Below are 27,478 nucleotides of genomic sequence, written 5' to 3' on the forward strand. Positions count from 1 at the left end.
AGTAAAAGCGTTTGCGACCTTCGAAGCGGTGCCGCGAGTACAAGGTGACAAATTTCTAAGAACCGTCAAAATCGCGTGCCGGAAGTCCGGTGCTCTAGCGGAAGCAAAAGGTTCTAATATCTCAACATTTTCCGAAATCGGTGAATGAAAGAGGCGTCTTATAAGCGACCCGGTGCGTGTTGTTGAAACTCGTTACACAGAGATATACTCGTACCGACAATCCCTGTCATTGGAACGTAATTGACCAGCTTGATCCACCAATCAATATTAAATAATCAAGACGTCGGTGCGTTATACGGATAAAATTTCCGCGATGAAAGGATTAAAACCATTCGGCAAAGTCGGAGTCGAAGCAGCAGGATTAAATTTCACCGGGACGGACTTTGTCGAATGATTATTGCGCTAGATGCTTGCTATATAACACACGTTTATCAATAGTGATTATAATTGCACGATCAATCTATACAATCAATCGAATAAAAATTTAAACTGCACATAGATATATACACTGCTTGGCACCTATTCCAAGCGATTAGAAATTGACGTTTTTAATTTCCCATTTCTCTGTTTTCAGAGAAAAAAAGGAAGTTACTGTAATCAGCACGAAAATGAAAAGTTGAGTTTGCACTGGACCTCAAGGTCTAGAGAATCACCTCCGAACATTTTCGCACGGACGTTTGTGTGTGTATGTATGTACTTACGTACGTATGCAAGTGACCAATTTTTTTTGTACGACGATATCTCGAGAACGAGTTACCGAATTTCAATGATTTTCGTCTCAATCGACGCGGTTTTTCCAAACTTAGAATTTATGAGATTTTGGCTTCGATCGGTTCAGTACTTTTTCAAATATTTAAATAACAAATTTACAAAAAATAAAATAAAAATGATATCTTGAGAATGGACGAATCGGTTCGAATGAAAATTGGTACTGTATGATTAATGGGGTCACTGTCCACGAATCTGGGGTAAAATTTTCAAAATTCAAAATGGCGAGTCCAATATGGTAGAAAAACCTGACAATATTCGGATTTTGGTGAAAGTTAGTAGAAGAAGGTTTTTAGCGTCACCGACAACGAATTCAAGGTTAAAATTCCAAAATTTACAATGGTGGATTCATTATAGCGGTTCAAAATAAAAAAAAATCGTAATATTTTCATGTCATGTGAACCTAAATTTGTAGTTCAAAATTCGAATTAGATATTAATATATTCTTATTACGTGAACTTGGAACTTACAGTGTGAAAACGGGAAGTTCGAGGGCTGACTCACGGTCAGTCTAAAGCCGCTTGGGTTTTTTTTCACGACCTGCGAGAGAATTTCGTCGCCTAACTGTGTTGGCAGAAAGGGACGAAAAAAATCTGCCGATGACTTAGCCTAAGGGCCCAGGTATGCGGACGGAGTCCCTTTCAAGTTATGCGTTAGCAGGTAAGCGCTATTCGCTTTGCTGCCGCGTTTTACTATGTAACGCGAGTGACGCGCATAGTTGATAGATCTTGAGTAGAGAGTAACGACCTCCGCGTACAATACAGCACCTTTCAATAGCATTAACAAATCACACAGCTTATAATTTCCGATAAAGTATAAGCGTATAATCATAACCGAGAAAGAAATTATTAAGCGGGTGACGAACGGTCGAGTTGAACTGTACCTTTTTGTTTTTTATCTTCTCGACTTTCATTCATTCCTGCAGATATTCATTCAATTTCGTGTAGCAGCGATGTTTTATGGACCCGTCTGTCATAAATGCCGGTTTTATAGCAATTGACGTTTTATATACGCAGCGTGAAGTCTGCAACGTACATTCTCGGTGTATTGTAAGCTTGTGATAAAATCAAACAATCTCTACTTGAACGGAATCTTAACCCCTGACAGGCAAACATCCAAACCGTCGATCTCTCGTGGCAGTGAATGTAAAAAATAGCCAGTAGAAATTAATTTCAAATATCTCAGCTTATGATAAAGCTGGTGAGATTTTTTTTTTAATTAAAGTTCAAACTTCCGCAAAAAAAAGTTATATAATGAAAGTAATTAAGTTGAATAAAATCACAATCAACATTCAAGGGATTCGATCCTTACAGTCTGCTCCAAGAGGACAAGATTTTTTTTTCGGGGGGGATTTTACCCTCATTGCCTGTACGGGATTAATAATATAATAATACTGGCTGTGAGAACTATGTCAGACATATTAGTTGATGCTTGGATGGAAAAGGAAATGTGGAGAAAGTATATTTTCTTTATATGCTCACGATCGTGTAACCTACTCGATGCAAATATACTCCGTTAAATAATAGATTCGAAGATTATAAATAGCGTTTTCTCTCTCTCTCTCTCTCTTTCTCTCTCTTGCTCTTATATCTTATCCTGCATTTAAAATACCACGACTATGAAGAGAGAGATTCGTAAATTAAAATACATATTCAATTTTCCAGTAACAGATGAGAGTGTACGGAAAAATGTAAAACGATCTAATGGTTGTTATTTGCGAAGAGTAAAGCGTGAACCTGCACAGTCCGCTGTTTTGGTATTGATTGTACACATGCCGCGTGTCCCGAGCGAACTAGATGTAAAGACGTCAGTTTAAACCTCGGTTGGTAGTATTTTTCGTCGAGTGTCACGAATAACGTAGTTATTTAAGTGAATCATCGTTAGGACAAATTGTTCGAAGCATCAACGCGGATGGTATTTGTTATGAAAAGTGTGATGACTCACCGTATTTTCGGCTTATATTTGGGCAGAATATCAGCGGACGATGGAGGATTTCTCTAAAGAGTAACGAGGAACGAACGTCCGATGCACCTCGAAACACTGTCCTGTCGGTATGGTTGGTATTACACACACAAACGGAGCCGGCACTGAAGCATGGCGGCCATCTTTGCTGGATAATTCCATGTAGGTGATGTAGGTACACTCAAAGAGAGCAGCGCGCGTTCCCTGTTCGTAAACTGTCGTAGACCCCGAAGAAGAAAACAGATGCAGCGTGTAACGTGCGCCCTACGTCATCCTGATAAAATTTGGTCAATAAATTATCGTCGACTACAATTATGTACACCCTTCTTTCTTTTCTTCTTTTCACACATTCGAGAGTAAAAAAACCGTTGCAAGATTCGAATACCGTATCAGTTTTATCATTTTGTATCCTAGTGTGGGGATTAGATTCTTGGATCGTAGAAGAGAGCCAATAGCTTGACTAGTCAAACTTCTGTGAGAGAGATGGAAATAAATCTACGAGAATCACGTGCATGTACTCTGCTCTTTGATTTTAAGTTTATATCCGCGACGCTGTCAGAGTCGTTTGATCGTTTGAGAAAAAATTTCCAACGGTTCGAATGATTTGCATCCCGTTATTGGTCGGTTTCTTTTGTTTTTGAAAGCTAGTACGGACGAGCCCGTCTAAAACTTAAAATTATAATCCTGCAGCTGTAACGAAGAAGCTAATCGACGATCACTTACTACGGTCATTCATATTGCGATATAGTATAGTGATCTTTATGATACATTTTACGAATGTTTAAATGTACACGTGTAATGTTTGTTTTTTCTTACAACCTTGACCGCAATAAAAATAGCTATTAAAAAATATGTTGCGTTATTACATTTCTAGGGAATTTCCGTATAGGGTGTAGCTGAACCATTTTGGTGATTAGGCAATAAAAACCGTCTGAGATATTGGGTTATGTAAATATTTATAGATTTTGAATTCGAATTGGCTCTGACAATGAGTGTTATTAGCCTGTTGACCGAATTCCCTATTTCCACTGTATTTGGACGATTAATTTGATAACAGAAAACATTGCTAACCTCCGAAAAGTCTGGCTGTAAAGTTTCTCGTGTTTTGTTTTCGAAATATTATGAAATCACCGTAAAATAACTTACCAATAATTTTCGCCTTCGGAGCTTAACTGTTATCAGCGTTTCAACTTTATAGAGATCGAGATTCAATGGGACATTTAACATTCAATACCGCCACGAAAATTTAGTAGTATTCAAATCAAGGAACAAATGTGAAATACCATCGCAATCTAAGATAATATATATCGCAATCTGAATTGTTTTTTGTTTCCAGTATAAGTTTTGCTATCAAGGCTACCCAGGTGGGAGAAAACATATACAGTTACTATTTATGCATGTATAAAATGTGAACATAAAAAAACAATCTGAACATTATTGCTACACGGTGATTTAGTATCATTTGATTTAATTTCCCGAAAGAGTAATGTTGTGTCTTGCGTAGTCGTGAAATCGTCTAATTCGAATATAAGTCTATGAATTCAACGCGGGTAAAAACGAGGTAATATCGTTTTGTAGGGACTTTAATACCTACTGAGACTGGTGCTGCCATCTTTACTTAGGGACAAACACTTTCATGTTATCTGCAACTCTATGTGAAAGTGTTCAAATGGTCAACAAATCAAGAATTGGTTAAATTGCATGATGCGGGGACGCTTATTTTTCAAAAATAATCTGAAACCAATAAAATCTTATAATGTCATAATCCAATAATGCCATAAACAATACTCAACACTTTAATTAGATAAAGAATATGGATAATTAGGTATGTGTAGATATAATCATAGTATAAATTTATTTCGGCCCATACTTTAACACTACCGTTGACTGAAGATACATTACTGATACATATATCTTTAGTCAACGATATTGCGATCAACTTTAAAGTACCTTCGATAATAAAACGTGAAAAAAAAAAAATATATGTATATATCACTTTTTTAATAATTTACAAAATGTCGTCACGCCTTCTGAAAACGATAAACAATAGGTACAGCAAGCGCTAATGGAAACCGTGATTATTGATTCTAGTTGAAAATACATGTGTACTTTGTTCAAGGGAAAAACAAAAATCAGTCATCTCAAAGCAGGCCAATTGTAAGGTGAAACATTATAGACTATTACTATGGTACACATATAAAAAATAGTAGGAAAATTGCGTTGAAAAAATTATCGAAGTCGCGAAAAAAATTAGGTTTAACAATCACTATGATTATGTGTAACAAGAGTAGGCTCAAGAATGATAACCATAACCAGTTGACTATTGCTAATATGTTAGAAATGGTATTTCAACGGGGGCTTTAGTTTTTGTTCTAATCAACATTCCCATCTATGGTGACAAAAGTTAGATATTTATAAGCTGTATATATAATAATATTATAGCTGCCATAAGATATTAATCAAATCTCCGTTTATTTCCTGTTTCGGATAACGGAACTGCAATTTTTATACGAAAAACATGGGATTTTCTATTATTCCTTCATGAAGAGTCAATTTTTTGCGCTGTTCTTCGATCAAATTATGAATGTTGATGGGAACCCTGAAAAAATTACCATTATATTAATAAAACGGTGAATTGAAAGTAGTAAACAAAGAAATATGTAATTAATTTTAAATAACGATATTCAGTTTTGATATCATGGTATTAGAAATATAAAAAATTCGAGAATATTGAAAGATTTTTGCGATAGTTTGTCAGGAACTTACTCTTCGGTGTGAACCCTTGCTCGATATGCAGCCAAGTGAGCGTAATAGGTGGGTGCCGGATAACTGACGGACCGTGTACATCTCGAAAACATGTGACACAGATAATACGTTAACTGCTCAATCTCGTCTTCAGACATCTGGCTGTCATCCCAGAGGCATCTATACTTTGTAGGTCTAGCCATACCCTGAAACGAAATAGCTATTATTTCTCGAGTCATTACGAATCAGTCAGGATCTATCGTTTTTCCTGTGAATATATCGCGATACATGGATCTAATTCTACTGGCAGTCGATTTTATTTCTACTTAATTTACCGAGGCGTCAACAAGTTGAAAAGTCGACAATGAAGATTATTTCGAGGAGCCCCGTGTTGAAATATAAGAAACATCAAACCTGAATGCTGGCATGCGACACAAGGTAAAAGTCGATGTGTGAAGGATGCGTTATCATAGTATCTACAACTGTCCCAGCTTGCACGTTGAAATTTTTACGGGCATCATCAGAATTTCGTTCATCTGTGGGAAACAGGCGAACGTGATGCCTCTTTTGTACGACCAAAAACGTGATTGGTGGTTTGTAGTTTGCATTCAATTGCCCGCAAGCTCTTTGAATAGCCGGTAGCTCTCGGCTCAAGACTTGAGCAAACTGACCTTCACTTACTCCATCTCTGCAAAGGTGCATATGGATATAAACAGAGTGTGATTGAGTCGATACATTTAATGAAAAAATGCTGATTGAAATACTTGTGGATATCTTTTACCTGTAGAAAATGATTTGCTGAGGCTGGTAACCAGTTGACTTGTAAAAGAACAATAATTGTTCCTTTACCATTCTTTGCAGGTCTAGAATAATCTCTTCCCGAGGTGGTTGCAGCTGACACTTGATATTATACTTGAATTGTGCTCTTGCATCATGACTAGCTGCTACCTGCAATTACGTTACATATGAAATCATAAGAACATACCTCAAAATTACTTCAATTACTCATGTCTATGAGCTGTAGTTTTAAGAACAGGTATTTCAAATATCAGTAAGAATATACCGCAGCTATTGACGGTACATCAACAGCGTCTGGTGGAGGATGCGTTACATCGGCGCCGATAATTATGCAAGGTTTCATGAGGCATTTAGGTCTGTAAAAACAAATCGATGTCGAACAATAGACTCAAAATATTTTGCACATAATTATGAAAATATAATGTGAAAGTTGATGCAACATACTTGAGATTATTATCCATTATCATGTGATTCACACCATTTAATTTTGAATTTATTTTTAAGAGAATGTTGGATGTTGTTGCTTCACTCAGTCGACCAACAGTTCGGGCTTTAATGCACTGTGTTAATACCCCTATATGGATTTCTGCCGCTTGCTTCACTTTACCTGTAATAAAATATATTTAAAGTACCAGGCTGCAAGTGAAAATAAACTTACATGATATATCTTTAATACAGTCAAATATTATATTCGTAACGAAGCTTCAACATAATATTTTGGTTCAAGAGCAAACAGAGATGTTGTAGCAGAAACTTACTGTATGCAGATCCACGATCAGGTATAACCACAATGATTAATTTTAAATTTTTGTTTTGTTGGAAGAAGTTGTTGATCCCACGAACATCGCGCGTTGGTGGATCCAATGTGACAAAGGGTGTAAGTGCTTCACCAAGATTCATACCACATTTTATTGCTATAACCGATTCAGTGCAGTTAGTTACTAATTAAAAGCCATATCTATGTAATATTAACAATAGAAACAAAAAGCATAATTTTATGACATACTAGAATCTTATTAAAAAGAAATTACTGTAATTGAAAAATGCGCACCATTTGATATCAGATCATCTGCAAGTCTGTACAAATCATTTTCTCTCGTATATCTGCCGTTCAGATTAAGAATTGTCCAAGTTTTAGGTTGTAAGTCAGCAGCGTTACTAAATCTCGATGCTCTCCATGTCCCCCGACTAACTCGAACTTGCCGGTCATACATCAATACCGGTGGATCAAGCACTCTAGCAGGCACCTTTTCAAATCCGCCCCCGACAGATAGCCCAAACTCTTTCACGCAAGGATCGTTGTTGAAATTGATCGATGCAAACTGCAGAATAAACAAATGCACTTATTCAACCATTCATTTGTAGTTCACTTCTATTTTTGACTGAATCAGTTTCTATATGAAACAAGGAATAACACTATGTCGAATTTGATATTCCTGACATGTTGTTACATGTCATTAATTCAACTATGAAAACAGTCCGTTGATAGCAGCCTACTGATTTGAGTAACTCTTCACTTTGAAAATACAGTTTCCACGTGTTTATTGATTTGTAATATTAAAATAATAATCTCAATAACTCACCGCATTCATAATTTTCTGCTTCCGGATGTCAGTACTTGTAGCAGCAGCTTTAATCATGTTAGAGGTTTGTATTTCGTCCATTTTTTTTATCGTAACTTGACCAGGAACGATTGTGCATAGCTGTAAAATTGAGATGGTACGTTTGAACAATCCGAAGATTTTAATCACATGATTCACAACTGGCATAATTTTGTGGGATAACTACTTCGGATATTTGTATTTATCTGTTGTAATTTCACTTCAATTACAAAGGTATATCTTATGTAGTAAAAGAGATGTCATATCATTCTATATACCTCAGCTGGTACATAGATCTGTCGATTGCGTCCACCAACCCAGACACAGGGGAGTTCTGGGTTTTTGATAGTATAGTTCTTTTCCTTCCGGAAATAGTCGTAAACAGATGTTTTACTTCCATTGTCCAACGTGAAAATGCTTTGCACTGCACTTTGCGTAAGATCATTTATTCGCTGGGTTCGCTTTGATGTGGGATGTCCAGGAATTTCGTAAATAACTTTTAATCCTGTATACAAAATCACAGATTGCACTAGTGTTATATCGTATTTTATTCACAGTAACATCATTACATGTAATTGATTACGATGTAATGAAATTTTCCACAAACCCTTGAGTTGCTTCGCAATGTTTATTTTATTGTATTCCACGTCCCTTGGGGAGAATCGAGATCCACATATTTCTCGCATATATTCGACTATATTTATAGCTTTCGGAAATCCTTTGTGGGCCACTGCATGGTCAAAATATTCAAACTTTCAATAACTACGTAGGTAATATATGCGGACTTTAGCCATATAATAACAATGTTTTAACAGTTTTCCCGTTTTCTTACCGTCAACGTTCAAGTATGGTTTCCAACCGATAATAGCTGATTGAAACATGCCTACCCATAACTCCATACCGTTTCCCAAATCTACGATATGACCTTTTGGAGGTTGAAAGAATGATCGACCGACCTGTAGTTGAGAAAGTTTACAGTTACAAATCAAAGTTTGATTGAATCAAAGTCAATCACAATTACAAATATGTTTACGTCTATAATTCATAAGTGATGGAATATTCTTCATTGTAAAATGGCAATGTAAATGTTTCATTAGATCACATTCAATTACCTGTACACATTTGGAAGCAGCTCCGTGGCGTAATACAACATCGATTGCTTGTACTGCAGTTTGCTCAATTTGAGGCATGCCGGGTGCAACACGCGGCAACCACGAAAGATCGATATCAGCAACTCTGGAGATGACCACCTTGTATGTTTTGTTTTGTTCGCGCTCTGGATTGTACACCTCTATCTCCGCTTTCATCTTTTTATAGGAATCATAAACCAGTTATAGTTGCAAAGTATTTAATCCAACAGACAAATAAATATGTACTTTTTCACATTCTCACTTGTTGAAAATCTAATTAAAAGACAATAATCAATATGAAATTATCGGTACTTACACCGTCGCCAAACGGAAGTACTCCGCTGCTGTATAAATTTCTCCTGCCATCAAAAGCAGGGTGTCGATTGGGGAAATATTTTTCATGAATGGCGTCGTATGTTCTTCGTAGCATGAATTTCGGTTTATCAGGATCAAAGGAAATATCATAGTGCACGGCATGCGGATTGAAGTTTGAGTTAAACTTCAGTGACACTACATTTGCTTCTACTACAATCGGTCTTCCCATTGTTCCCGCTTTAGCTGGATTTTTACGACAGGGAATCAAGCTCATTTTAGCTATGCCTTCTTGTAGTGATTCCACAGATTTTGCAGAATCCGTCTGTTGACGAGAACATTCATTTTATATACAGTAATCCAAACTATTAGTTGGAATTATTTTAGCGAACATAAGGAACTTAGCAAACTGTTGTTATTCGGTTCGTTTTTCTACCTGCTGTGGTTGTTGCTGAGGAGTTTGACGAGGTCCCTGTTGTTGTGATGGGCCTCGTTGGGGTGATGGCTGTGGTGGTCCTTGCCTTGGACCTTGTTGTTGCGGGACCTGCTGTGGTCCAGGTTGACGGGGTCCCTGTTGCTGTGGTGGTCCTTGCCTTGGACCTGGTTGTTGCGGGACCTGCTGTGGTCCAGGCTGACGGGGTCCCTGTTGCTGTGGTGGTCCTTGCCTTGGACCTGGTTGTTGCGGGACCTGCTGTGGTCCAGGCTGACGAGGTCCCGGTTGCTGTGGTGGTCCTTGCCATGGACTTTGTTGTTGTGGGACCTGCTGTGGTCCAGGTTGACGGGGTCCCTGTTGCTGTGGTGGTCCTTGCCTTGGACCTGGTTGTTGCGGGACCTGCTGTGGTCCAGGCTGACGGGGTCCCGGTTGCTGTGGTAGTCCTTGCCATGGACTTTGTTGTTGTGGGACCTGCTGTGGTCCAGGTTGACGGGGTCCCTGTTGCTGTGGTAGGCCATGTTGGGGCGATGGCTGCTGTTGTGGCACTTGCTGGTTTCGCAATATTGTGCCATTTTTATCGATGTTACACTGATGTAACTTTTACAGATGCATAAGATTGTTCATTCATACCTGTGGTTGGCTGCCAGGTGCCTGAGGTCGAGGTCCCCATGCAGGCGGTTTTTGAGGTCGAGGTCCCTGTGCAAGTGGTCCCTGAAAAGGCGGACCACCTGTCGATCCAGCTCCACGTCCTGGGCCTGAAGCCTGTGGTTCAGAAGTGGTCCCTCTACCTCTGCTTCTGCCTCTTCCTTTAGGATGAGGGTCCTCACCTCTATCTACTCCTCTTGGAGGTGGTGTCGAAGAAGTTGAAGGTGGGCCACTTGGAGGATTTTCTGGCGCTGCTTTTGGAGGAGGTCCTGGCTCTGATACAGTGGCTGCAGGCTGAGATTTAGAGGCCTGGCCTGTGTCTTGCTGTTTTCCCTTCTTTCCTGTTGAAAATAAAAGAGCATTCATCATCGTTGGTCACAACCTTTCACTTCGTTGTATCAAGGCTTGAACAATTTGAAGATTATCATTTCTATTCGATGAATATACTACATGGTCATCAAATAAATTGCTTCTTTATTATCTTGGAATAGCGATTGTCGGTTGATTAAGTAAGGATTCAAGAAATTTGTAATTCACCTGTGATAAAACAAACGCATATTTAAGTTCGAATGATTTTATTTCTATTGTATGCTTTGCTGGACAGGTGGATAACAATCCGTAACCAGTGCTAAATAACATTAAATTGAGACTGAGCTGCGATCACTAGTTTGAAATTTTATTAAAGTTATGGTTGTCCAGGTTCGTTGAACAAAACACAGGTTATTAAAGCATATATGTCATAATTTTGATTTCTTTTTCAAGTGACAGATATCAAACGTTGAAGACATAATTTTGTCGAATCTAACAGGTTAGCTGAAATATCTTCTTAATCAAGCGATAACAATTATGTGAAGATAAAGGTTATGTTAAAAAAAATGTCCTCGAGACATTTTGCTTTGGATTTTAGGTATTGGTAATATCATAAGCGTAATGTACGTGAGATTGGATGTGTTGCGACATAAAGTGAATACAGTTGATATATTTTACTAATATGTTCAATGCATATGTGCGTAGCGTTGACTCTCTGTGTCAGACTACCAGCACTTATTTAATCGCTGAGCGATCGAAATGAACTTTGCTGCTCTGGCATTTCACATATTCCACATATACCGCAATGAGTGACATTATTTTCAACATTAACTATTGCAGGACCACTTGCAGTGACTAGCAGTCCAAACTAGTACGTCATATTTGCATGTTGAAAGATGATAACGCATCAACTGACACGCCAAAATATTATTTTATGATACAATGTTTATATGAATTAGATTTTGACACGCAAAGAAAGTTGGTTTTAGAAAGTATATGGTCACGGAACAGAGATTCAAAACTATTTTTTGTTGACATTGTCTATATCGCAGGGACGAGTCATATCGATGAGATTAACTGGAAAACCTGAAATAAAAAAATTTGTCCGACACGTTTGTGATACATTTGAAATCGAACATGGTGATAAATTAGAATTAATCAGAGATGGCACTGGATTAAGAGAATTTAAACCCGGAAGGTATGACAGATAACCAATGTGCCAAAAAATTTTACTTGTCGGAATTGGCACGACAGAGGTTTATGAAAAATCTTGTTTCTTCCAAGCATTGTAGGATTGTACAAACATACAGTCGTTACAGGTTGGCATATTGTAGATGGTATGTTGGATCACGAATGAGTAATTCTCACTTAGTCAGCACCATAATATTGATTTTTCGAACGTAGAACACGCGTTGTAACGCACATGATAATCGGTACAAACAAGAAATTGGAGCATAGTGTATAATTAAATTGGAATAAATCTGCCTTTTACAAGGCCGTGCCTTCAGTGAAATAAAATAAATTACATGTGTCACTTACCTCTCTTTTTCGTCATCTCGAGCTGTGTGTAATTATATCAAAGGACCCAAATTTCCGGGACGAATATCAACGGATGTTTGAGAAGATTGGAAAACTTATTCCACGTAAATTAATTGAATTGCCCTGCAGTTATTAGTTTAGTTCTGGAATCCAGTCCCTACCGCGTATACAATTTTCACGAAACTTTGGCACTCACTGATTTCGTTGGCAACGATTTTGATCACATACGTCGGGATTTTACCGGCCGTAGTAAACACAGAGTCAACAATACGACTAATCTCAGGACGCTACTCGGATGGCAGTGAGCTATCGCCCGATTTCGGAACGCCGCTGCAGTACTGCAGATACATTTCGGAACGCACCCTGAGAATGTAGGATGCGTTCCGAAATTAGCTCCCAGTGCTGCCAACCATATTTTATACCTTTTGCACTCCTACGATGCACCGCCGAGATTATGGGTAGTTCTAATTGGTTTAATTAACGAAGTAGTACTACGTAAATTAGTATCTCACCGACCGAGCAAACTCACCCTTTTCTTTCCTATATTAAATAAACAGACAAATAGAAAGGGTTGAAATTTCGACGGTGCATCGCTCTTTCGTAGTGGAATTTAGAAAAGTTACTCGTAATCCAAAAATCGTCCAAGAAATGTGTAGTTTTTTCGACACGCGTTACTATTCCCACATTTCTCACATTTCTGGCGCCAAAATGTGCATAGTTAAAATATTTTCTATCATTCCGGAAAGCATGAGGAGTAAAATGAGTCATCGTAAGACTGTTTTCATGCAATATTGAGTTCGCTAGACGAGAACTAGGGTATACAATAATTTCGATCAAAGATGCTCTCATGATTAGCTGGCCACGCGGTCGAGCGTTCCAGATTCGCTTTTAGCGACATTTGTTTTAGGATCATCGGGCCACTTTCTAATATCCTCAGTCGGCGCCGAATATGTCTCGAGCTCCTTTTCTGAACGATACACGGAAGTTGGTAACTGGCTCGTACTTACCATCAGGAAAACTGTATACAATGCTGAACTTAAGAACGGCAACGCTCGAAGGATGGGGGTTTCCACAAGATAATGTAGAACTCATCGTCAGTTACCGTACAAAATAAATACGCGCGGGATCTTACTGGAGGCAACTTCACATTGTTTTTCTCGTAAAGGTCTGAAGATTAATACGGACAGTCGGCTATCAACTAATGGCAAGATGGTCTCTTGGTAATTGATTTTCATTATTCTTAAAATTAAAAGCCGAGACCATCCGAGAACGTAACTATCCCAGTAAAAAATCAAACACATTAAATTCTCTGCCGTTTAAAGATTCATTCGGCATTGTTGAAATTCTCATGATTAGGAACACTGTCACTCACATTTTACTGACAGCCTTTCTATGATGTTGTAGGCAACCAGGCATACTGTAACGCTTCCGTGGCAGCATCGAAACACGAAACCGGTGTGCGGTCAGCATTATATCTGCTGGCGTTTCTCACAATTTTTTGCGATAACCGTAATCTGCGCATAGAAGAAATAAGATTAGTTGTTGAAAATAATAATACGTCATGAGTGCCGCCTCTATCGCGAATTAGTTGCGATCCTGTTACAGTGCAGATTCTGTCAATTAATTATACTTCCTCAATTAAGGGTCTGCGTCAGCTAATATGTAATTACACGAGCGATTAATACTTTCGTAACTAGTTAAAAAAGTTTCACGATGGCTGATCGGAAGCACCCGTGGTTAATTGATAAAGCCGCCGAAACCTTTCGATCGCAGTCGAACTTCGATTTGAATGATCTGAAAATTGCGTTCTTCCTATACTTGGGTTATTCGTCATTCACTTGTGAAGTCAGTATACAACTGTGAATAATAATCTACCACACAACTGACATACGATGTAATGGTAAAGAAACTGCTACCTATATCCGTAAATACCGGCGCCTAGTGTTGCAGTGACTTTAAGTTTATACGAATGATTAACTTCTGGACAATTATTTGAAAATTTTTTCTGTTATCTTTCTAGCTTTGTGTGCTTTGCATTTAAATCCATTATACGTCAGTAGATATTTTTTTTTATCACGAGCTCTTGTTGCGCTGGTAGGAGTATTTAATTCCATGATAATTTCACCCTTTACCTCGTAATCAAATACCTGAATCAAATGTTTTCGACTCGAGTAATCTAGACTCCTTGAAATACTTCGTCGCTTTTCGTTTAAAATACCTCAACTTGAATTAAAATGAGAAAGCAGCAGTCTCTTTGTCCATAATTCACTTAGGAAGGTGTACCTTTGGATTTGATGCTTCTATCTGGAACTCGATCGCAACACTGGAGTGCACTTGATGATGATCAATACTGGACAAAGACGATCTTCGTTCTTATTGCGTTCGCGTTATTTCATTTGAGAAGAATTACACTCGCGAAAATTGGGACAGATTCTAAAAATTCATGATACAAGAGAAACGATTAGGTATAAATTAATAGAAAACCAAATCTCCAAGTGTCAAAGCATTTCACTTTATTGAACGGTAATTATACACATATTTCACTCACGCGTGGTGAGTCATCGAGGATAATTATCGACTTGTACGCATTGTCTTATACGGATATTAGAAAGGTTTGGCATTTCGTTTGTTTGAATACCATGTTGAGACATGCAAATACCCACATTCTGTATACGTAATAAATATTGAATGAATTGAAAAAGTTTTGGAAAATTTTGCAGAAGGTTCTAATCCAATATTCCGAACACCCCGAAACTTTTCCGACTGGTGCAAGTTTGCGATACGTGACAAAATATCATATAAGTATATCATGTAGTATAGAGTTTCGTTGTTTTACAGACAAGACCATCCACTACATACTTGGATGACTTTGTTCGTAGCGCAAGTTCTGTGTTGATTTAGGAAATTTCCCTCCTAAAATCTCGCCTGCAGAATTATTTATAAAACAAAACCTGAACTATGAACAACCTAGTTTTTGTGTAGATACTTAAATTTTCAATAAGGTTTTTTTTCGAAGTAAACACTATAGAAGATATATAAATTAGCTTTGTTCTGCAGTTTGTGGAAAAGGCAAAAATCATGCGTGATAACGATAATAGACGCAGAGTTTTATATTTTCTGTATCAGAGTCAAGTGTGGGGTAAATTTCAGTACCGTGAAGGAAAATATTTTATTTCAGTGACTTGGGAAATTGCACCGTTTAGTGAAGAAGTATTTTAGTCAAAAATGCAACAGATCTCAATAATTATATTAGGTAGAATTTGTTAATAAAATAATATTAAATTCGTAAAACGCTATGCTAAAGTGTTATTAAAAAAAGGTTGATACCTTCATTCCTGTTACATCCACCTAAGAACTATCAATTCTCGTTATTAAACGAAACGAATGAAATTGTTTTTTTTCCCCCTTTTCTTTTGACCGGAATTCTGATTCTTCGATCTGCACGTTTTATTCCCAAGGTACTTTGCGTTTTCACACTTTTTCTAATATTGCATTTGAAGAATAAAGGGTTTGAAGTAGCATGTCATTCAAAAGTATACCGCCCGCTGTAATTTGCCAGGTAAATGACACGGCCTGGTGAAAATGCTGACGCTTTCCACGTTATTGCTCAATCCAAGAAGAAAATTTCTCCAATTTGTTCAGCGACACTTTCCCCGAAATCGTAAGTGCCAGCCAAAATGTAAATGGCCCGTTTCTAACGGTAGCAAAAATTTCTTCGGTAGGGGAAATCTCGGCTGGTTTGGCATATATAACAGGAAAACCTCGACTCACAATGCAAGTTCGATAGTTACACTAGCCTTGTGAACGTGTCGATAAGCGCCAACTGAACATGAAATTCGTGAGTCTTCCCGCTAAACCTGCAAGCAAAGGATACTATTTTAAAGAGAACAACATTATTTTAGTTACACCCTCATAACGAGATATTTAATCCTGATTCGCGTCTCGTTGATTTATATTTTATCTACCCAGTTAAAAAACACTCGCCATTCATTCGACCTGACTAAGTTTGTTTTCCACATTTTTTTTTACAGGCTGTTTTTCTCACGTGCCTTGTGGCGTCCGCTTACGCTGTCTCTGACCAGGAGCAGCAATCCGCAGAGCAGCAATCCGCAGATAAAGTTGGCGTTGAAGAACTCGGGTTGACTCGAGAGCCGGAGATCCACGTAGACGATAACGGACATTTTACACTGAGGTAATTCACTATTCCAAGTGGACGTGTAAAAAGCAGCCCTCATCCCCTGCACGTCCTTCTCCCATTCTTCCGGCAGTGTGTATTTTTGTCCCCTTTCCGTGCTCCGTACGTATATCACGCCTCACATGTCGTAGCTCGCAGGTGGCGTATTTTTCTCGGGTAATTCTTTCACTTCACATATTTTCACCGAGTTTCCTTCAGATAACGTTTCACAGCTCCTGTTTACGACCCCAATCTTCGGTCTTAAAGGGGAACGTCTCTACCGAAACGGGGCGACCCGACTTGCTGTTCGAGTCATAGGCGCGATTTTATTCGATTGACTTTAAGAGGTGGTGAAAAAATTTCGCTTCAATTCACAGTGATTTTGGTCATTAAACGAAAATCGTTTCTCTTCCTCCTCGAGCCGATTTTCATTTTCCATTACGTCAACGCCGTCATCCGTCCGTCATGCATGCGCTTGGCAACATGATAATGAAAACACCCTTCCTAGACGGTGTATCAGGCTCGTGTCACTTATGAAAATACCTGCCGCACCCTCAATCACGTGTCTCGCACCCTGCGCACCCGTTCGAATCCCACCTATTGCCAGAGTTCCGATTTTTTGCACCACAACTGACAAATTGCCTGTATGCAAACCTGTCACCTTATTTGTCACGCAAGTTGACGTTCGCCAACACATATACGAATAACTTTCAGACTCACGGACGACGATGGAAGTATGTTCGAAGAAGAAGGCGTTGTTCTGACAAACGAGAAGACGGGCGAGGAGGTAGTCATCGTGAAGAAGGGCGTATATTCCATCCCGGACGAGAATGGAAAACTCGTGAAACTGGCTTATGACGTTGACGAGCCCCCCATTGCTTCCAGCACCTTGCAGAGAAGTCGCAGTCAAATTCACGCCCGGCCCTCCAACTGATACGGCGCTGCACCGAATATTAGAGTGAACGTAATTTTATTGGTTTATCAGGTGATTCCTGACATTGACCGATGTTGTTGAGTAAATAAAGTGATTTCGTGTTTATGTAAAGCGTGTATTTGAAATTCAAATTTAATTATAACCTACATCCGTTCATTATCGACGTAAACTTAAGACATTGCGCTGGCTAAAGAAGCATGCAATTGCGTTTTTTTTTGCATCTAGGTACAATAAGTGGAAGATTATTTTTTTTCTCACTCCACCTACTAAGGCCGAAACGCTAACGGTTCTGTGGTTAGTTCGATTCAAACTGTGGAAGATATTGGGGAGCTGAGATATACACCAGAGCCGTTTATTTGAACTTGCGAAATCCATTTGAATACGATAAGAATCCATGCCTATTGCCGAAACACGCTTCTACTAATCTCGAAGTTTGATGAGGCTTATTAGCACATAAATGTACTGGTCGTGAATCGGTTTCGGGGAGAAAGATTCTGAGAATTATACAATGGGTGAGGACAGAATTAATGCTTTGGGTCTTGCGGTTTATTAATTTGATTTGTTATGTAATAAATATCGCAGATAAGTTGCGTATTTTCAGGGATCTTCGCCTTCTTCTCAACTTACTCGCCGAGGAGTGACAAATGATTATGGTTAAAACTACACGTTCTCTCTTTTAACATTGATCACAAATGGGAAAGCGAAAACGATCAATCGTGAATCTCAAAGTGTCAGGATGCGGCCGGCTGTTATTATAAGTGGACGCAAATTGAATGTTCATCAAATTTAACCGTGTTTTCGACATGTTCGTTTATTGTAGATTCCACTCTCGTATAAATGTTCGCATTGAACAGGCGAAGAAAAATTTCTGGGACTTTGAGACTAACGAAGACGGTATCGATAATGATTCCCCGCCTAACGATAAGAAGCTTGTCCTTTCTGCTGTACGGCGCTTACATCGGCATTACATGAATGGCATGTAAAAATATTTCCATCGACGACTAAAACGAGAATAAATAATCCTTTTAAGTTTCCGTTCTGTACGACGATTCAGTCGCGAACTGACGTATTACGCAAAAACATTTTTCCTCAAGCTTCTTACGAATGAGACGATTACGAATCACTTTACTTCGCGCCAAGTGTTCAAATTTTGTATTTCTGAGAGAACGAGGCGACCGCAAAGCGCGAAGCGGGTTCTTAAAATGGACCGATTATGGGAGGTCTAACACGTTCGTCCCAATAAGCTCTAAAAATCTGTCTACTTTATGAGTTCTGAATACGGAACTTTACCGTCATGACATAGAAATTTCCAGGGTGAGTTTGCGCCCGTTAAGTGATTATAGGCTACAAAATATGCTTGCGCATCAATTAGCATTTAATTATATACTTTGAAAGACAAGTAGAACCCCTCGGGAGAGTTTTGTTTTCAACTTTGCAAGGGTGGCTAGATTTTCTTCTCTTTCAACATCAATCGTAAAAGTTAATGTGCGGCACAAATTTAATGTTAAATCGCGAAAAGCGATCTGTGTTATAAACTGAACAGATTACAGACTATTCCATGTCATGTGAGACACTCTGGACTCTTTCAATACACTAACTTGCCTGCAGTGTGCCAAATTTTTGAAACATAAGTGTCTGCAAGAGGTAAGTTTAATTATGGGATTCATTGACTGACTCGACAGGCCCCTGAAACTGGGACAAGGAAAGACGTTAAATTTGCGATCTATGCAAAGTTGACAAGGATTATTATAAACGACAATGATTAATGGCCAATTTGTTCTCGGTATTGACCTCAACATTTTCACAGCTGAAAGTCGGACGACTGATCGAACAAATGTTGTTGAGAATCTGCCGAATAGATTTTGAATTGTATTTAACGTTTGTTGTAAACGACATCCTTGCGTCCTTCGAACGAGCCAGGAAGTGTGGGTTACCTCTTAGCTTTTATTAATATCCAAGGTCGCAAACAGGAATCTAACTACGTGCTCGGGTTCACGGGTGTCATAATTACTCATAAAAAAGGTACGTTAACCCAGCGGATTCATCGCCGAAGCGGCTTGAGCAAGAGCCTTCGTCTAGCCTGAAGCGAAGTTGTGAAATTTTTGTTCTATCCAACTTCCGTGATCGCGGAATCGCTCAGGAATTTACTTAGCTTGGTACAAGCCCAGTGCCAGAAGCATGGCCGTTATACAAAAGCAATGGACCTTCTCATATTGCGCGAAAGATCCGATTAAACTGGCACTTATTATCAACTTTGAGGACCAACTCTGAAGTCCACTTGCTTTGTTTCGCGTCAAATTATTAGGTTCAACAAATTCCTTAGCGTCAGGAAATTAATTGGATACTGCCGGCCTGTCTTCACTGAATTTTCGTTCGTTCTACGGTTTCAATCTGCTTCTGCTAAATCCGATTGAACGAACACAATAGGGCTAATTACTTTTAACCCTAAAAGTTCACGCGAAAAAGCATGGAAGAAACTTGACACAAGCGTGAGCACCAGCTGGAAATACACCAATTATCGAGTCCATTCCAGTTTACTAATTTGCTAATCACCTGGCTTGGTATAATTTACAGTTCTATCAAGATCCCTTCAATGCCTCAGGCGACCCAATTATTGAATTCCGGTACTAATTGGTCTGGTAGACCAATTAAACTGTCCCCATACATTTGACAGATAAATTCTCGTCCAAGATTGTTTTTCGGGATTCTATAGTTCAGCCGTTGGTTTCATCATTCGTACACCCATAGCGCGTATGCATTCCGATGAGCTCAACCAAAGCAACTCCTCGCTGAATTTTAGGTTGAACCAGATAAGTTCGGCGGTTTTACCGATATAAAGAAATCCGCAGAAGCTCATCGCTATAGTCATCAATGTCACCGAGGGGAACATTGAGTGGCTATAATAGGTGAAGGGAAGGTGGCTGTGGATTTAGATTAATTGCGCGGTTGACCGTTGACCTATGTAGTTGACAAATAGGACACCCATAATGGTCTCAGGAAAGTCAAGGTCTAAGTTTTCAATCCACCCTTGTAGCCGTGACTACGGTGGTCTAGTCCGATAGTTACCAAGATCCGGTGGTTTCGTAATCCTGTAGGGCAAGTTAGTTTGCACCAAGGACTGCAATTATCACGCATCGACGATCTAAATTGGTTAAATGATCGCTATTGTCGAGAACCACCGTTTTTCACGGAAGCCTTCTGCTTTAACAAGTCAATATGATACTTGGCGATGGTGAGTCGATTCTTTTCGCACGTGGCGGCTGGTAGCTCGACCATTGTTCCGATCACTAACACGTCTATAGTCGAAGCTCGAGAACGCGAAACGTCGAATGAAGTATTTGAAGCGTGAATCCGGTGAACTTTTACATTAAACTTTCTTTTATTCACATTCTTTGTCAAAGGAATATTTTATTATAAGTCGAAACGTTTTATTGACAAACAAATAGGACGACGTAGAGTCGAGAGGGGATACTTTCGGGATAATCGCGTGCTTGATAACCATGCACCTCGAATGGAATCATTTTTACCCAAAACTTCTCGGCCGCTTGTCGACAACCGTTGATGATGTTTGGTCAGAGCCTCCCTTGCTCTAGCCTTCTCTCAAATTACCGAAAACTATCCGCTCTGGTCTCTGGTTATCAAATGTCGTCAAGTTGAAAAAATTACGCATTCGAGGCTTTGGGGATGTGATCACCCTCGACTATGTATCCATTTTCATCGGCGGTCCAGGTCTCCGTGATCTTTTCTCCGTTAGGGCTCTCGTAAGTTTGGGATCCGGATTGGATCAGGACGTGGTCTTTTCCGTCAGCAGTCGCCTTCAACGATCCCTCACGCGTTACGGAGATTCCATTTCCAGTTCGGTAGCTATAATATCGAGTAAAAAAACGTTGGAAAAATTTTAGTAGACATTCTCTCTACTCTGCACACATTTAACGTAAGAATTTCCACTTGGTCTCAATTGCACGCCAGATGGAAAAATGAAATTTGAAAAATTCCTCATTCTCACGTCAATGCAAATTGTCCGAACTCGTCGCGGCTGTCGTCGAATTGGAGCACCGGAATTGGCGTGGATACAAATCCTTGGGGTGCGGCTACAGAAACGGCCACAAGGGCAGCGAGGACCAGAACCTGTGGATACAATGAACTTGAGCGAATGAAAAAAATCAGGATGCAAATCCGGTCGAAGAAGACCACCGATATTATACGTTGGCCTGCAGTTAATCCAACTTGATAATAGATCTGCCGTCGCACTGCACGAGAGTTGAATGCGTGCGAGTTGGAACGTAGTCGACGGATTATAAATTTTCCCGTGCTGCCCGAAGAGCGAGGGTAAAGAGTAGTTTTGACTATTCGAAACTGTCATGGCTCGAAAATTGCTGATAACAATTCTTGTCACAAGTGTGAAACTGTACTCACAATTTTCATGTTGGGATAAAAGGTCGTTGCTAATGTCCGTATCGGCTCGAACTGTTAAAAACTCTTGTAAAACTTGAGTATTTATAACGAACAGAAAGAACCCTCGGGACAAATGTCGTACGTGCACTTCGGACGGATGAACACATGTATATATATATATATATTACAGCGATCAAAACATGTCGCGCGATGTGTTTTCCAATGCTGGCTTGGACGAAGTTTGAAATCCGCTTGAATGTCGATAGCTGCGTATAATTTTAATGATTCGATAATTGCTCGGTTTCAGTGTGACTATCGTGGTAAGTATTCGATTATTATGTAAGTGAACGTCTGCAGTCGAAGTTTGATCGACAACGTATAATAATTTACCAAGAATCAATTTGTCTCAAACTTCATGCTGGATTTCAGTCGGTCACGTTTTACTCCAAATCATAGCAGAGTTAGCCAGATGAAAGTCTTTTTCAAGACTCCTACTATAGACAACAACTCATTTTTGTTTAACTTCTTAGTTTGGATGAAATCTGTACGGAAAACACAAAAGGCACGTTACGGTGGCTAACTGAAATTCATGTGATCTTGTAATTATTCATCGATTTCATTGGGCATTGGATGCATGCAGCCGTAACCATTTTCTCATCATAAATTATTTGTCTTTTTTATTTTTTATCCACTGATGGTGATACACGAAAAGTATAGGTTGTTGTTAAAAGTGACTTTAACTAATTTCAAAGCAGGTTTTTAGAATAATGCCGGTCTGTCGGTCTCGAAAAACCCACGCAACGATCTTGTCAAGGTTTTGATGGAGAAATTTTAAATTTACATGTCTTTACATACAAGTTGCATAAAAACTTGTAAATTCGGTTTTTTTTTTTAATATAGGGTACCATCGAAAAAAATCAAAATTTGAAAAATTCGATGCATGCTGATACAATTTAAACGGCGTTTACAAAAAATTGTATATAAAATACCATAAAACGAGTAACATAATATAAAAGGAAGCAATTAGATTTAAAAAAAAAAGTATTTTATGAAAAAAGGAGAGTATCAATGACACAATGTCTCCATTGTACATTAAGTGATTAAATCGATTTGTAAAGTCGTCAAAATTACAACGAATAATGAAATATTTAATGCTTATGTTGTACGTTATAGTAATACAGCCTAATGTGAGAATGATGCTTACCGACATGTGAATTGTGTGGAAAGAAAATTGTGATATTTCGGTGTTAAGAACAGAACGATGCATTTCAAATATGAAATAATCTAATCGAATTCATTTTAACAATTTTGCGGGGACGAGAATTCCAAACGAGTAAAAGAGTTCGAATCACGCGTATTTGTTCAGATTCTCAATGCGCTTTGGTCGTTAAAATTTGTCTCGAACTGATTTCCATCTTCGAAATGAACGTCGCACCGCGGTTAAAGCTACGTAGAAAACGTTTTACAACTATCGACGCGACGGAAAATTTGAATTGGGAAAGTGTACGAACAGTCGCCCGAGGGAAATTTTCGCCCTGTGTAAACTGTGTTGACTGTGTTGTTCGTCTTGCAGTCTCAGGTAAAGTGAAAGGGGTTATTTGGTGGTAGTGGTTAAATAACTGCGAACGTTTAGAAATAACAATCGGAGTTTCATTGTCGTATAAATAGGAGGAAATTTTCAATTTGACCGACACATTACCCGCAGCCCGTCAAAGAACCCCATCGGTTCTGTTCAAGCCAAGCTAAGCTTTCATCATGAAAGTCGTGAGTATAACGTCATATTTGTGCGTAGAAAGAAAAATTTGTTGAATCTAACCCAAAGTGACTAAAGAAAATTCTTGTGATTTCGAACAAGCATCGTCTTATCCAAAGAGCGAAATTCATATTCTGACAATTTTTTTGGTTTAACGGATCACCACGTTTAGTTAAATAATAAATCAACGCACATTTCCTTCGTCATATTTGGTAATATTCAACAAATTCTTTCTCCGTGCTAACATTCAGTACACTCCTTGTTTTCCTAAAAAATACCTACGAAACAAAACCTAAACGAAGAGCCAAGCTTCGGGCTGATTATTATCAGTAAGAGCATTCCGAGGTAGTTTTTAACGCTGTTTCGTTTTCTGGGTCTATAAATTAACCGTCCTTTTCTCTCGAGACAGGCAATCGTCCTCGCCGCGTTAGCCGCCGTCGCCGTGGCTCGTCCTCAGAATCAGCTCACCCCCGGAGTCGTACCCATCCTGGACTTCCAAGAGAGCCATGACGAGTTCGGGCAGTTCGCTCTGAGCTACCTTACCGGCGATGGAACCCAAGTATCCGAACAGGGTGCTCTGGTCCCCAACTCCAAGGAAGACGGATTCGTCCTCGTAAAGAAGGGATCCTTCAAGTACTACGCTCCCGACGGACAGTTAATCGAGGAAACGTGGACCGCCGACGGCAACGGCTTCCACGCCGAGGGCAGTCACTTGCCGGTGGCACCTGACCCCATCGCGGCCTCGTAGATGATTGTTAAGTTAAATAAACGTGGAGTTGACGTAGATATAGACGGTTGAATAAAAATGTTTTAAAAAAGTATCCAACGAAATTTTTTTTATTATTCATAAATGAAACCATTTTAATAAATTACGATTTTTACAGTAACGAACAACTGTATTGTCTTGTTGTTATTGAAAGAATTTTGAAACGAACTTAACCGATACCTCTTGCCGTTTTCAGCTTTTGTTGAAGATTTCATTTTTGTTTATTTATTTATTTATTTTTTTCTCGTCACCGTTGTAAAAATTACGTCGCTTCGCGCGAACAGCTTCGCGGAATCGATGCCTGAGTAGGAGATCGATTGGCTCGTTAATCGTAACGTGGATTGTGACAGAAATTTCGACCGCGTCATAAAACCTGGATATTCGTGTCCTCTGTTCGTTATGACCTAAGGCAGTTCGCTGCATAACGACATCGAGCTATCAGCTATTTTCGAACCGGATGAATAGGTGAGTATTACCGAACGGAGACGATTAAGTTGATAATTCGTGGTACGTCACAATAGGCTTATGAAAGTTGTTTGAACTTTGATTCCCATCTTTTCCACCGGCTGGTTGACCCAAGAATCCGTACGATTAAAAACAATATATATTAAAGCAAGGATGATCGGTGTATAATTAAGGGTAAAGGTCTTGCGATTTCACGTGCGCACGTGCATTATTATTATATTGGTAGTGTTCCGTCAGCCCCTGCACATTCTTTTCTTTCATGTGTGTAAATATACATATACATATACACATAATCGATATCAGGGTCAGTGGTGGTGAAAATTTTAACCGGTTTCTATTCCCATTATACGCGATTTCGAAAGGGGTTCGTGGTCGATTCATAAATTTGAAATTTCGAGGCTGATCTTGCGACTGATCGGAGCGTGTAATGTAGTAAGAAAGTGAATTAGCACGGCTTCGGATAGTGGTGTCAATTTGGCGTATAATTCATGTCCTCAGAATTAGGCAAACAGCCCGAACGTACAGAGTTGATCAATGTATAATAGATAAGGTTATTAAAACGCGGCGATATGTTATTATCGCGTTATTACCAAGAGCCATTTGCGCCGATATGCTGATTTCAAAAGACCACAACGCTGCACCCACTCCGCGACTTTATACCTTCTGCCGCAGAGTTCCATACACATGTCGTATTTTCAACACGCTTCATATTACAGCCGCGCATCGCCGAGGCAAAATCAGGATGACGACCATTCCGGGACTTGCCTGAGGCAGCATGGTCCATATCACGTTAAACTTAAGTTCGTTCGAGCAGTCGCCTCAGTTGTAACATTGCGCAACTTGAACGCGAAGATGCTCCGTCTCTCCACGTACATGTATACGATACATATGTGTAGGTAAACGCACGTGTATACGTATATTACACCTTGTATCGCCAAGTGAAGTGTTTTTAAGGTCACCGTCAACGTTACTTTTGGTTGCAAACACTCGCGATGCTGTCTACCGTGAGAATTTCATCTCGGATACCGTCTGAAACTTTAAAGCCTGTTTGGACGGTGTCTGACGCGTGTAACTTAATTGTTTAATCGAAACAGAAGTCGTTGAATTGGAGTGAATTTTTTTTTTTTTTTTATTTACATTTTCACAGATTCACACCGTACGTAAATGTGAGTTGTCTGCGTCTGTTTCAGGAACTATTGGAAAAGAATGGACGATTTCATTCGTTATTCGTCCAATTTTCTCGGGGAGAATCGTTTAATGCTCGAGAAAAATTTAGACGGAACATCAGGCTCGACGTCTTTATGTAGAAAAAATAATGATTCAAGACGAGAAACGAAAGATCATTGCGATCCATTTCCGAAGCTCGTGACGCTTCAATGCTTCCGGCGAGCACTTTGTCGACGCAGATGGATAGTCCACTGAAGCTCGAGTAGTGTGTGTGTTTTATTTCGAAAGCCGTGAGACAGAATTGAGACAAAAATCTTGACGGGGAATAAAGAGGAAAGAAATGGCAGTTAATATTGGATTATCCCTAAACGACGCGCTTCCAATGCTAATGGAGCTGTGATTATAATTCGATTTATGAATTGCCCGTCTTCCGATAAGTACTCGGAGACTCGGATTTCGTACCGTAAGAATGAGTCGATCTCTTCCAGAGCTACGTTGAAGCGAAAGTCTTGAATATTTTTTGTCGACAAATTAAATTTCCTTTTTGGCATTCCAAAAATATAATACAACGAGGTACCGTTTGAGATTGGAATACATATTAAATTCTAGCAATTATCATTGAAACAGGACTAAAAATGTAAAAGTTTTTGTGAATTATAGGTAAAAGTTGAGTTAATCTTGGCAATTTATAATAATATAATATTCGCAAGAAAAGGCCGTGGTACGAAAATTTACATTTACTAAACTACGCGATATGACAGACGAATAGTTATTGTGATGTAAAATTAAACTTCTACGCGATAAATTTACGTCGACTAATGTGAAGAATTGTGGATTTTTTTATACGTATAATAATTATTTTTAGAACCGAAGGTTATTCGAGGTGGCAATCCTTCCAGTCTTCTACGTGTCAATTGAATGGGAATAGAATGGGTTGAGCGAATAATCTCTTGGATGCTTTTGCCAGTTCGAAAGATAAACATTTACGGATTCCAGAAACGTCCTTACATCGATTCAATATTTTCGATTCACCGCACCGTCGCCTTCTCACTTCGGCCCTGCTCTCGACCTGAATATCGATGTATCGAACTTCATGGGTAACATTTTGCACAGTAATTTTGCGAGACATGTACAAAGGTCGTGAACCAATTAAACACAGGAGCACCAGGGACCGGAATATGAATCAGTTGTTCGTATTAATTAGCAGATGATCGAATCGGCCTTGCTTAACGCGAATTATCACATCAAGACACGCTGTTCGCTCGAATTTAATTACAATAGAACGTCTGGCGCAGAGAGTGAAATTCAATTCCCCGAGTTGTCTGCCCAATTGCGGCAGATTACGTACGATTACATTCAAAATAATACTTATACGCAAGAATTGTCGTCGAAAAGTCTTCGCTACGCGGACCACGTAGGTATATTTTTAAGACGTTTTGCCGATGGCCAATTGAGACTAGCAATGTTCCTTTTCGGGCTTGTTCAATATTCTTCTGCACTTATTGCATTGCTCGGTAATCGGGCATATGAATAAAAAAAAAATCGCATGTACGCGAAGGGTGGCATGGCAAAACGGTGCAAG

The 27,478-nt window shown here is 39.2% G+C and overlaps 3 protein-coding genes across 6 annotated transcripts; 1 reads left to right on the top strand and 2 right to left on the bottom strand.

The window, feature by feature from the left end:
• Positions 1–4,510: 4,510 nt before the first annotated feature.
• LOC124185287 (protein argonaute-2-like) lies at positions 4,511–12,534 on the bottom strand. Of its 4 annotated transcripts, XM_046575917.1 has the most exons (19): positions 12,243–12,534; positions 10,380–10,735; positions 10,248–10,298; positions 9,905–10,103; positions 9,753–9,832; positions 9,321–9,641; positions 8,987–9,181; positions 8,707–8,830; positions 8,482–8,604; positions 8,153–8,379; positions 7,857–7,976; positions 7,325–7,595; positions 7,032–7,187; positions 6,718–6,880; positions 6,539–6,629; positions 6,257–6,423; positions 5,890–6,163; positions 5,497–5,681; positions 4,511–5,329 (listed from the first exon to the last, which is right to left on the bottom strand). In XM_046575917.1, the coding sequence occupies exons 1-19, from the start codon at positions 12,256–12,258 to the stop codon at positions 5,236–5,238; spliced, it is 3,213 nt and encodes a 1,070-aa protein (XP_046431873.1). In that variant the 5' UTR covers positions 12,259–12,534; the 3' UTR covers positions 4,511–5,235. The 4 variants fall into 4 exon arrangements, with proteins under 4 accessions (XP_046431873.1, XP_046431853.1, XP_046431844.1 ...); XM_046575897.1 differs by having other exon boundaries at positions 9,753–9,837; positions 9,910–10,298; XM_046575888.1 differs by having other exon boundaries at positions 9,905–10,298.
• Positions 12,535–16,071: 3,537 nt separating this feature from the next.
• LOC124187897 (endocuticle structural glycoprotein SgAbd-8-like) lies at positions 16,072–24,246 on the top strand. Its single transcript, XM_046580080.1, has 2 exons — positions 16,072–16,080; positions 23,908–24,246. The coding sequence occupies exons 1-2, from the start codon at positions 16,072–16,074 to the stop codon at positions 24,244–24,246; spliced, it is 348 nt and encodes a 115-aa protein (XP_046436036.1).
• Positions 20,855–21,796, bottom strand: LOC124185361 (endocuticle structural glycoprotein SgAbd-2-like). The gene is made up of 3 exons (XM_046576050.1): positions 21,767–21,796; positions 21,357–21,478; positions 20,855–21,214 (listed from the first exon to the last, which is right to left on the bottom strand). The coding sequence occupies exons 1-3, from the start codon at positions 21,773–21,775 to the stop codon at positions 21,013–21,015; spliced, it is 333 nt and encodes a 110-aa protein (XP_046432006.1). The 5' UTR covers positions 21,776–21,796; the 3' UTR covers positions 20,855–21,012.
• Positions 24,247–27,478: the final 3,232 nt, after the last annotated feature.

This window comes from Neodiprion fabricii, chromosome 1 (assembly GCF_021155785.1).
Source record: "Neodiprion fabricii isolate iyNeoFabr1 chromosome 1, iyNeoFabr1.1, whole genome shotgun sequence".
Taxonomy (NCBI): Eukaryota; Metazoa; Arthropoda; class Insecta; order Hymenoptera; family Diprionidae; genus Neodiprion; species Neodiprion fabricii.

Bases quoted from the DNA above. Each gene is read 5' to 3' on its own strand.
- LOC124185287 (XM_046575897.1), bottom strand. The intron at 7,977-8,152 runs GTATATAGAATG...TCAATTTTACAG, and splicing joins AGATCTATGTACCAGCTGAG to CTATGCACAATCGTTCCTGG. The intron at 6,630-6,717 runs GTATGTTGCATC...TTGTTTTTACAG, and splicing joins ATAATGGATAATAATCTCAA to ACCTAAATGCCTCATGAAAC.
- LOC124185361 (XM_046576050.1), bottom strand. The intron at 21,215-21,356 runs GTGAGAATGAGG...TCGATATTATAG, and splicing joins TTCGGACAATTTGCATTGAC to CTACCGAACTGGAAATGGAA.